Source organism: Lepisma saccharinum, chromosome 3, assembly GCF_977018435.1.
Source record: "Lepisma saccharinum chromosome 3, izLepSacc3.1, whole genome shotgun sequence".
NCBI lineage: Eukaryota > Metazoa > Arthropoda > Insecta > Zygentoma > Lepismatidae > Lepisma > Lepisma saccharinum.
In genome coordinates, this window is record NC_139231.1 from 70,799,705 (window position 1) to 70,811,903 (window position 12,199).

General features: G+C 37.9%; 2 protein-coding genes across 10 annotated transcripts in view; one reads left to right on the forward strand and one right to left on the reverse strand.

Moving 5' to 3' along the window:
* Trmt61 (tRNA methyltransferase 61) overlaps positions 1–1,237 on the reverse strand; it is a 119,951-nt gene extending 118,714 nt beyond the window's left edge. The window contains exon 1 of one of the 5 annotated variants that reach the window (XM_083118733.1): positions 1,122–1,237. In XM_083118733.1, coding sequence (XP_082974859.1) covers positions 1,122–1,128 — 7 coding nt within the window. In that variant the 5' untranslated portion in view covers positions 1,129–1,237. Of the gene's footprint in view, positions 1–413; positions 646–672; positions 775–1,121 lie in introns of those variants that run through there. The other 4 variants (XM_083118737.1, XM_083118738.1, XM_083118734.1 and 1 more) reach the window with 4 other exon arrangements.
* LOC145985117 (putative glutathione-specific gamma-glutamylcyclotransferase 2) lies at positions 216–11,533 on the forward strand. Of its 5 annotated transcripts, none has more exons than XM_083118742.1 (4): positions 216–252; positions 6,648–6,841; positions 8,314–8,355; positions 11,008–11,526. In XM_083118742.1, exons 2-4 carry the CDS (start codon positions 6,707–6,709, stop codon positions 11,368–11,370), a joined length of 540 nt encoding a protein of 179 aa, XP_082974868.1. In that variant the 5' UTR covers positions 216–252; positions 6,648–6,706; the 3' UTR covers positions 11,371–11,526. The 5 variants fall into 5 exon arrangements, with proteins under 5 accessions (XP_082974868.1, XP_082974871.1, XP_082974866.1 ...); XM_083118740.1 differs by lacking the exon at positions 216–252 and adding an exon at positions 636–858 and having other exon boundaries at positions 11,008–11,523; XM_083118741.1 differs by lacking the exon at positions 216–252 and adding an exon at positions 785–868 and having other exon boundaries at positions 11,008–11,525.
* The last annotated feature ends 666 nt before the right edge of the window (positions 11,534–12,199 follow it).

Here is a 12,199-nt window from a genome sequence, read left to right on the forward strand (position 1 = left end):
GAAATGCATTGCTTTTAGTAGCAGGAAAAACATTTTTACGCGCATTAATATAATAGTAATCGTAAAAGGAACACCGGAAAATGGAAGTAGAAGGTACGTACTTTCAGGGGATATAAATTTTGTTCGTCTATTTAGAGGAAAAAAGCAGCCCATGGTCTGCAGTGAGACCGCTTTTAGTAGCAGGAAAAACATTTTTACGCGCATTAATATAATAGTAATCGTAAAAGGAACACCGGAAAATGGAAGTAGAAGGTACGTACTTTCAGGGGATATAAATTTTGTTCGTCTATTTAGAGGAAAAAAGCAGCCCATGGTCTGCAGTGAGACCTAAATTTCTGCTTGCAACACGAAACGTATTTATGTCACGTTGATAACTCACAAATACACTAACATTATAATTTAGAATTGCATACCACTCACACGATTGACATTTAAAACAGGTACATCACAGGAACACACGTGTATCAGTCCTGCCAACCCCAATACGTAAAATATCGCTTTACCATTATCACGAGAAATTCCACTGCAGCCCAATGGGAATAAATGCAAAAGTATATACTCAACAAATGAACCTTTCGCGGAGTAGGTGATAACTTTCTCAGATTAATAAACTACATTTCACCACATTACATTAAATATCTCGCACACATAAGAAAATTCAATGTAGCTAACTTTATACTCATGGTTGGCAACAACTGCAAATATCGAAAACTGCTCTCGATTTCCTGCAATATCGAGTCTTTGGTGAATCGTCTGCTTCTGCTACCCTGTATTGTTTTTACTGCATGAATAACGTGATTTCTTATGTGTACTGTGGAATACTTTGAAATACAGATCCAATCGCGGAAACAAATAATGGTAAATACAAGTATGTCGAAGCTATTTTGTTTTGCAATGACAATATTTATTATGTTGTAATTAAGTAAATTCTCTTTTTTCCAACGAAATTAAAAGTGCAAGGAAGATTATGTTTGGAGACTATGACTATCATCCCCATTACCAAACAGAAAATACTTTAACGTTGATTTATAGACCGAAGTCCAATATTTCACCGAGAACGAAGTAAATGTTGTTCGAAATGACTACGTGAAACTTCTTAAGTGGAACGTTAGACAACTTACAAAACATTGGTAATTATGCGATATAGCCCGAACACCTCTCGCTCGTTTATTTCGTTCATTTTAGCATTAATTTCGCGTTCTGCATTGCGGAATATTCTTTGAGGTGAAGTTATGCCTTTTTCCATAAAATAGTGTCAACTTTTCATATTACGAGTCATTATTTGTCTTCCTTGTTCCGCTTGGGTAACAGACAATATGGCGTGCACTCGTCATGGATCATCGCGCGTCGAGCTTGTGTTTTGTCGATTTGGAGTGGGTATGGGTCTCACTGCAGAACATGGGCTGCTTTTTCCCTCTAAATAGACGAACGAAATTTATATCCCCTGAAAGTACGTACCTTCTACTTCCATTTTCTGGTGTTCCTTTTACGATTACTATTATATTATTGCCCGTAAAAAATGTTTTTCCTGCTACTAAAAGCAATGCATTTCTCCATTTGTTCGCATCCATATTGTTTACGCACTCAAGTGTTGTGCGATAAGTGAGACCCTTTATTTCGCGGAATTCGAGTTGATTTGTCGCTCCGGATTCCACCCACAGACGCACAGTTTCTTTCATTATTTCAGACGAGGAATGCTTACAAGGTTAGGTTAGGCCTGTTAGGTTGGGTTCCAATAGCATAAATACAATGAAAAATGTTTTTCCTGCTACTAAAAGCAATGCATTTCTCCATTCGTTCGTGTCCATATTGTTCACGCACAGTTCCTTTCATTATTTCTTCGAGGAATGCCTACAAGGTTAGGTTGGGCCTGTTAGGTTAGATTTCATTAGCATAAATACAATGACTAATTATTATTTAGGCTAAGTGAACTAAACCTAGCTACCTAACAACACAGGTATTTTTTCCTTTCACTAGATTTGTGCAGGAATATGCCTTTTCCTTCGCTGCTACGATTTCAATACCGCCCAACCTGGACACGTTTTTCTGTTGTTTTATTTAAAGAAAAAAAAATTCCGCACTTTAAAACTTACTTTTCCCAATTACTAACTACAAAACGTTACCAAAAAATTATGAACCGCGTTCCTCCTAAGCAGCCCATATTCTGCAGTCTTACCTGGGTATGCACTGTTTCAACCTTCTTAACCGAAAAATACCTACTTTCGTGTTCATTATGTCATCACAAACCATTGACGGATAGCCCCAAAAAAACATTCACGATAGCCCCAAAAACCATTCACAATAGCCCCAAAAACCATTCACGATAGCTCCATGGACCATTTCCGGCAAGGTTGGGTTAGGTTAGGTAAGCATAGTTAAAAAAAAATTCTCGTAAAAAAAGGCACATTTGGAAACACTGGCAAGACCATGTGACTTTCGACGCTCGTGCCATCTGCAGGTACATAATGGAAACAACGGCAAAATGTTGTCGCTTTACAGAAAATGCAAGTTCCTTACATAAAAAGTGATTATTTCTTGTTCTGCAGCATTCTATGGTGAAGTTTTAAGTTTCCGCAAAAGAAAATACCTCGAAGAACTTCGACAATGCTACAGAAACTCATTTCAGTAAGTAGTTTCTCCTGTAAATTTGAAGAAATCCGTTTGGGCTATATCGCATATTTACCAAAGACTTACACTTGAATGGTATTATTTCGAGTTTTATTCGTGGTTGCAAAAACACCCCAGCCACCCCCCCACAATTCGATCGGGCCCCTCTGCCAAAAGGCCCACCCAGCACCCAACGTGCTAAATACAATGACTTCGTTTCTTCTTCGATTTTCATTTCATAACTTTTACAACTATTTTGTAACAATTTGTTCATTTTAATTTTAATCATTATATTATTTAGTTTTTCAATTTTTTTTGTTCGAGATCATGAATTAGAAAGTTTTACTTTACAGTCTTAATGTGTATATCTTCCAATTTTGATGCACAAATTCTGCATGTTGTTACAAATTTCAGGGGAAAGGTTATGCTAGGCTGCTGTATTGGTTTTCACGTACAGCCATTTTTCAGTTCCAATACACATTCTCTTTGAACCCTACCTGTTTCTTCCTCACTTCCATTTCTAGGTAATCGGAAAGAAGCTAATATAAGTTGATTTTTTTTCTTTTTTTTTTTTTAAAAAAAGAGCTGTATCACATTGTTTTGCGAAGAAAATTTTAACTAAGCTTGCCTAACCTAACCTTACCGGAAATTGTTTGTGGGGCTATCCGTGAATGGTTTGCGGGGCTACCCATGCATGGTTCGTGGGGCTACCCATGCATAATGTACAATTTCCCCGCATTTTAACAACAGATTCATGTTGTTAGTATACCAAATATTAACGAAATTGGAGACATTCTCTACATTGTAAATTCTTACAGTCATTTTCAGTGCACTATTACTTTTATGATTTCTCCTTCATGTACCTTGATCTTTTTAAGTAGACTTACTACTGAAATTTCTCAGCCATATTTCTTACTACTGAAATTTCTCAGCCATATTTCATCTGTCCTAGACTCCTAGTATTGTTTTTCATTGTTCTCTCTCCGAGTTGCTCCAACCTTGATGGCCATGTGGTTAATGAAGGATGTTATTATGCTACAGGTTTGAAATTCAAATTCTGTGTAAGGTATGGATTATTCCTTGTACTTGTTCCTTCATTAGTTTCATATCATATTTATTGCTGTGATTAATCTCCAAAGGTATAAAAGCAATGTAAAATAATGCAAATACAAAGGCAATGAAAACCGTGCTAGTTGCATGTATAATCTGTGCACAGTATTACATTTCTTTATATGTAAACCACTCATTTTTACACTGGTCTAACAGCATCATAATTAACATAAACAGGTAAAAAAAAAGCAAGTTTAATTAAGGAAAAATAAAAATACAATAATAGCAACAGCATAAATGGGGATGATAATAATAATAATAAAACATGTTGTTCTTGAAGATAAGATTTAGAGCATTTATTTTGGTAACCCTTGTTACCGATTCATGAATGATTTTGGCCCATTTTTCAATTGCATAATTTCTATATCATCCTGGTACATGTGTATTTTCTATATGAATCAAATTCTGTACTTGTCTATAAGCACATACAGAACAGGTTTCTGATTCTTACTTTGGATGCTTCATCGTGCATCCTCACAATAAATCCAAGAGGTAGAAGGGGCCTTCCCAATGGTGTAGTAGTTACACCCATAGGCGTAGCTAGAACTTTATATTTGGGTGTGCACAAAGCAGGCGCGGCTCGTGCATTATTTACCCGGGGGTTCACTGAAGTCATGTGACATATGTTCAGTTTCCGCAAAATAGACTTCCTTCGCCTAACAAAAGGATGGGGGAGGACTTAAAAGATTTCTCCAGAATTTTTTCATCTGGGAGTATAAGGTTTTATAGTAGGGTGTGGGAATAAATTTAGGGCTGAAACTACAATAAATTGTGTCTTTATGAAAAAAGTTGAGTTTTGTTGGAATATCATGGACGTCCTCAAGTAGGGGCAAGTAATATATTTTTTCCCAGGAGGAGCAAAAAACACTCCTTCAGTCTGAAGTTACTGCAATGCTTTTATAATAATTACCAAAAATTACTGTGACTGAAATTAAATGATATGCTTGTAATATATAATTTTTGGTTGACATTCAATTTCCATGGGGGGGGGGGGCGGCGGCCCCCCTTTTCCCCTTCCGGACGTCCATGCCGACTAATCAGAACTGGTCCTACATTTATTAAAGGGAAATGGCAACTAATGGCATGTGCATACTAGAAATCGAACCTGAGACCCTTTCATTGATACGCGACAGCTTTGTTCAAATTTGGGGCTGGTCGACCAGCACATGCTTTTTTTCAGGGGACAAGGAAGTTTGTTTACGTGCATTTCTATCGGTCATTTCTTACCTGCATGGACAGCAACGCCTACACTGCATCAAATGACATAACCTAGGTAAAGTCCATCCCTCGCTTCACTCGCAGCATCACTTAATACTTTCCAACAAGTATCCAAGCCCTTCAAAAACTAACAAACTTGAAACGATTGACACCGAGCGAGAGCGAGTCACGTTTTCGCACCATTCTTTCTCTTTCGCGAACCCGAAGTGTTTCCACCTTTAAGGAAAACCCTCTGAATGCATGCACAAGCTATTTTGGTAATGTATCTTCTTTATTTTAATTCATCGCATCTAATTCCAGCTTTTATTTGTTTCCACTCATCCATCTCTGCCACAATCTTGCATTTATTCCAAGAAGTTCGGTGCAAAAATGATACAAGAGAAGATTGAATATGTGATATGTGCGCTTCAAACTTGAACCCCACAGAGCAACACTGGAAGGGAGGAAGCAGCGAGAACGGAGCCTTGTCTCGCGGCTTCTGTGAGAGAACGAACTGCGCATGACCGTTGGGTGGAGACATAGGTTCTGCAATATCCTGTTCCATGTATTTTGCCCTATACCCTCATCTAGCTTCTGCTCCCACACGAAGCTTTCACAATGGCACGAGCTGTCCTGTGGGGGTTCAACTGAGGGTCTGTATCAGGGTGGCCAATTCGCAGCTTCTTCTTCTCAGCAAAAGAGTTTGCCGTATTACGGACGTATTATTGTTCATTCTCGAGGTGATTATCGTATATTACTGGGGTTTCACTGATCCTGTGCGCTATAGGGCCAACCGCGCCTGGCACAGAGAAAAAAAATGAGGTCTTGTACCTTTTTAATAGCATATTTTGCAACACAATCACTTGGCTGTTTAACTGCACTGATGTTTGTAAAGGAATATAAATTCACTAAATGACAGTGTTGAAAATTTCTGAATATATGTAGTAGAAAAACATCAAATTCCATAGAAATTACAAACACACAAAATGTTCATAAATGTTGCAAACAAATACATCAAAATACACGTCATCTATAACAAGAGACGTCTGTCAAAATGTACAATGTTCTTAAACTCATCAATAACTTCATTTGCATCAATAGACTAAGCTTTTTCCTGTTCCACAAATAGCAAGAGCAGGACTTCCAATCTATTCTGCTTCTGAGTTGCTCTTAATTTAGTTTTAACTTGGGTAAGCTTGGAGAAAGCTTTCTCTCACACGTGCAGCTTGTGACAGGTATAGAAGAAAAGCGCTCTAGTACAGAGTATAATTCAGTAAATATCTTCTTTCTCCAATGACATCAAAAAATTGAAAATCTATAGACACTCGTTTCCTCAGCGATAATGCACACGTTTGTACCAAGTAATGACATTTTCAACTTCTTACAAAACTGCCGCTTATTTTCTCTCTTATTGAAATATCTGTCTTTAATTCTCTTTGATAAAGCAGCCCGTTAGGGTGTGCCTAGGCACACTCCGTAGCTACGCGTATGGTTACACCATCACCTTGTAATCAAGGAGTCCTGGGTTCGATACATCATGGAGGCACAGAGTGGTTTGGATCCCACTTAAAGCAGTCCTGATTAGCTTATCTGTGCATAAAGTGAACTTAAAAACTCAAATAAACCATGTGGTAGAATGGGGTCATGATTAATCACAAAACAGAAATAGACAGTTGGATACATTGAAATTGAAGTTATTTGCATTACAAATGGAATGCTATATTTTCTTACAGGTTAATAATGAATATGTGAATGCTCTGTGATCATATAACCTTATGCTCCCTTCTCTAAAATGTGGATATTTGGATATGGCTCCTTAATATGGAAGGTTGACTTCCCATACCAAACCAAACTGGTTGGATACATTAAAGGTTATATGCGTCGGTTTTGGCAGCATAGTGCAGATCATAGAGGAGTTCCAGAGAAGGTGAGATTGATATGTCCATTCAATAGTAGTCAATGCTGAGACCAAAATATCTGTATTGGTTCGAATTGAATTATTGTTCCAGAGTTCGAATATCATGTAATGTACATGTTAGAGGCCTTGACAGCATAGGCAACTAAAACATACAATTATTTTATCTAAATTTTCCAGTGTGAACCACACTTAATATATTCAGGCCCGTAGCCAGGCAGGGGCCAGGGTGGGCTGAGCCCCCCCCCCCCCCCCGGCACTGAGGTAATCCCCCTTGACATTAGGTAAAACTATTTTGTGTAATTTGTTTGCAGTGAAGAGTGAAAATGTAGGCCGCTGATATTATTTTTCTCACAACTTTGGTGAAGGATAAACTCAGGGAGCTATTACATTCGTTCATCTTATTTATATCTTTATCTGTACCTTCATTGCCCCTGTTGGAACCTCACATTTATACAGAAATCTGTGACTTTGATGTCATTATGCAAATTCTCTCCGCATGTGCATCAAACGTTAACAGCTACCAAGTTTTGGAAATGAAGGGGAGTTGTATTGTTTCGGCCGGGGACTGGAATGTACGCTATGCACTGTGATTGAATATTGTCCATCTTCTCTTGGGTGATATAAATATCTGTATCATCAAACGTAGTATGGAGTGTGTAGTAAGGGATGATTTCAGTAGCAACCAATTAGTACTTCAAGTGATATTTCTAAACTTAATGACCCCCCTCCCCCCCCACACACACACATAATTTACCTTAATTTAACACTGTTAAACTTTTGAAAAATGGACTTGATTTACAAAGCCCCCCCCCTCATAACATTGCAAGCCCCTCCCCCGAGATCAATTCTGGCTACGGGCCTGAATATATTATCACATAATACACGATTACTGTGTAGTCAATAATAGAGTTGGATTGATAAGGTGAATTTGATTTGAATACAACTATTGTGCTGTTAATGTATGTGTGCTTAAAGCTAGTTGTGGGTTATTTGGTGGTGTAAATTACAGGTGTGGTTTACACTGGAAAATTTAGATAAGAAAACCAGATCTATTCTGCCAATGCCTCTAACAAGATATAAAATATTATATATGTATATATTATTTCCTTCCTAAATTGTATGAGATAAATTTATTGACTTAAAAATTACAGGGTTTTAAATATTCTGATAAAAGTATTAAATGGGCATGTTGGCATGTAATGGTATTACTATTTAATTCTTCACAAAAAAAACTGAAATTGCTCAAGTTTTGGTAGTGATAGAACTCTGCAAGTTCATCAATTTGAGTTTGACTAGTATCCCTAACAAATTTAAAACTTTCATCCTGCTCAAATTAGTTATTTGATCAACTTAATTTCAAAACTTACCCTGAAGATGTGTATAACGTTTTTACTACTGTGCATTTTTTCTTTTTTTTAAAGAATGCAAGTGATGATAAGGATTAATATTTTCCAAACACTTACTTTTTTCCCTTGTTTCAGCCTGGACGCGTTGTGACATTAGTACCATCTTCAGACCCTGAGGTGAGTTTCTTTTATTTTCATCACAGACCAATGTACTCATAATTTTAAGACATGTTATCTTACAGAGGTACTATGATTATATTACTCAGAGGCAGCTCAAGAGGGAGAGCCGCTGTGCCATGGCACTACCCTCAGAAGAAATGCATACCTAGGCCAAGTATTGTTAAATTAATACATTGATAGTTTACAGACAAGGAGATTCGAATCTTGCAATCTGTCAAGCTGACGTGACGACCGCCCCAACCACAGACTAGATATGAACTGCCCCAACCTCCTCACTGCATCGCCAGCTGTTTCGTACCCTCGGCGAGGCAGGGGTCCGTGCCACTCAAGAGCTGGCCTAACCAAGTTGAAACACATGCAGAGGGTTGGAGAAGTCTCAGCGAGTAACATTTCCAGCATGAGCCGGGAAGTAGGTGGCAGGGGGTGGGATTAGCCCATAAGACACCAGCCGTGACCCTTTTCGCTTGGCACAGTGAGGGAACTTTCGCATTGTTGACACAGTTGCCATCTTCAGAGAGGAGTCGCTAAATACGACGGATTTGTAAGACCCGTTGGGGAAGTAATTCGTGAAAAAGGTACTATCTACTTTTCTCCAAACTTTTGGAGAAACGAACCTAGTATTTTTCCAAAGTTAAATGAACATTTTGATAATAGATAGATGCACCTAGAGGACCATCCACACTTTTTAAAAATATAAAAGTAAAAAATCCTATGGTGATGCCAGTTTCCTTTGGCATTTCGATAATTTCTTTTTACATCAAGTGTCTAGAATATTTTCAACATCCAGTTGGAATACGTGTGCATGGGGGAGGAGAAGGTGAGAATATTTGTTTTCCCTTCCTCTTGTAATTGTGTTTTTAGTGAAGTGTCCTGAAGTGTATAAAGATAGGTTAGTGAGTGAAGATGAATCCTATTAGTTTGTTATTACTTAAACACACTGTTTTCCACGTTACCAAACGAGGATAAATATCTTGGCCAGTGGGGCAACCTCAAGGAGGGGGCGGGGCATTGCGGAGTTGTTTTTTTTTCTTTTCGATTTCTTGATCACGTTGGCACTACCCATCATACTTGCCACCGGCCACTACTGATATTACTGTTCATATGTTACTGCAGACCTGCCTTTCAAGGACATATTTTGCATGGAAATTTACTAACACATAGAAGAAAATTACATATCAATAGATGTTCCTTGGCAGGTATATGTTCTAGCATGAGTCAGGCTGCTCAGCTGTCTTCGTTACGGTTTAGTTTTCCTGATGTGGAAACCACTTATTTCCCTATTCCATGCATAGAAAATTTATCCTGCAATTTATGCTATTCGCCTCATCCATAAGGTTCCATTAGATCTGCAAGGTATGCAGATCAGTGAGACATTGACATTGCTGGTTATGAAGTGTCACCTTTATGACTGTTGTGATCATCTGCCAAGCTTCATTCTGAAAAATTATTTCCCCTCTACATAATTCTCCTAGAGAGAGAGAGAATTAGACGTGTCAATTTTCATTACACTTTTAAGCTTGACCAGAGCTGGCCCTGGGATGTGGCAACTCAGGCACCCACCCAGGGTGTCCTGCCTTAGATAAAATAATTGTTTGTTGACTTTTTTTTTTCGATTTTATAGGACACTGGTGCTTTCAATTAAGTAACTAATCTGATATAGTCCATTCTTGGATTATTTTGACATACTTAAACATGTCCAAAATTACTGAAATCATATTCTACATAGTGTTTCAAATATTTGTATCAAAAATAGTTAATATGTATTATTTGTTTATATTATGATTGCAAAGGACGTCACCTCAGACAAAAAAAAATCTCGTTTTTGGATTTATCAAACTGTGGAATCATTTATTCTTTGGATTAAGTGGTAGATTTTGAGAATATGAAGTTATGGGTTCTAGTGGCATCTGCAGTATTTGTTCCCTTTGGTTATTTTGCTAGAACACTAATAACTGAGGTTTATTTCTATTATTGACTATAAAAATAATAGCTAAGCTTTCTACTTTGAAATGAGTGATACCAATTACCAGGGTGGCATCGACAGAGCAATTTGACCCTCCCCCTTTCCTGATACCCATAGCATATACTCACTCACTTTTGTTATTCAGTTTTAATATTGTAATTTAAGAATCATTTATTATAATTGTGCATGCTTATTATAAAAAAATTAAATCTTTTATCTGAATGTGCTTCATTTGACAAGCTCTTGCCAACAGAATCTTGCTTAAAAATAAAGCTTAAAAAAGGGCAAAACTATCCTCTGTGAATTGCACCATTAGTATGAAGAGACAGGGGATGTGGAGGTAGAGACACACACATTCTCGATCTCAACCATTCTGTGAGCCTCCCTGAAGGCACAGTGGTAGAGTCATCGCCTTGTAATCAAGGGGTCCTGGGTTCGATACCTGGTGGAGGCACATAGTGGTTTGGATCCCACCTTAAACTGTATGTCCAGTCCCGATTGGCCTTACTATGCACAAAGTGGACTTAAAACCAACTCAATCAACCAACCATACTGGAGGTGATGTGATCAGCACCATTCTCCAGTCTTTCCCCCCAAGGTGCCCATTGATTAGATGCTGAGTGCTGCTTTATGTAGGGACATTGTTAGAAGAAATGAATATATAAGTAAATATAAATCTGTTACAGGATGAGGTGTGGGGAGTGGCTTACAAGGTTGCCGAAGACAAGGAGAACGTGATGAACCATCTGGACTATCGCGAGAAAGGTGGATACCAGAAGCAAAGTGTTATGTTCCATCCCACAGAAAGCATGCCATTCGAGCTTGTGGTATACGTCGGAACTGAAAGCAATCCCTTCTACGCAGGTCCTGCGGAAGTAGACTGCATTGCCCAGCAGATTTTGCATGCGGTCGGTCCAAGTGGATCCAACAAAGAGTATCTGTATAATCTTGCAGAGACAATGAAAACTATCGCCCCAGGCGTTAATGACAGTCATTTGTTTGAGCTAGAAGCAGCTGTGAGAAAACTGGATGGTGAAAATAAAAGCTGAGAATGGATATTATTTGGGGGTAAAAACATGTTTTCCTGCTTGTTAAGTTTAATTTCACTGATTAAATTTTATTTTTTGACCAATTTACATGCCTAATATGTTATGGAATATAACTAGAATTAAGAAGTTGACATTTCACACTACATGTCATCAATATCGTAAAATTAACCAAGACAATATTTGCAACACACACTTTGCTTTGGTTATCCACATTTTCAGTCCACCTTCCTCATAATTCGAAAGGTTATAAAGAAGATATGATAAAAGGTTGACATGATTGAAAAAAAAGTTGTTAGCTATTGTAACAAATATCTCTATACCAATTTTATCCATGTCTAGCTTTCCCTCCATTGAAGTTGATCTGAAAATTTGCAGAAACAATTACATGTTGTGACCATGTGTTGGTTAATTTTATAATGAGAATAAAATACAAAATGTTCTAATTAAGGACTCCTTGGGTCTTGTGAGTTGTCACAAGTGCCAGGCTTTGAAAAAGTACATCTTTCTGCAGAAAATATGAGACTGATGGAATTTTAAAATCTCTGGAATATTAATATTTATTAGTTACCCAATGAATTACAGGATCATGTGGTAATTGTTGATGCCAAGATGTTTCCGAGGTTGGGTTGGTGGTGATAAACGACCAGAGATTTATCTGGGAAGACATCCCTGGTGTCAAGGTCACTGTAAGTGGTGGGTGTGTTGGATTTTAACAAGCTCAGAGTGATTGGTAGTTTACAAAGGTGAAGGAGGTAGCCACAGTACAATAAAACTTGGTTTTGGCATTGATTGTAGTTGTGCTGGAATGTGGTGGAGGAGTTGAGGCATT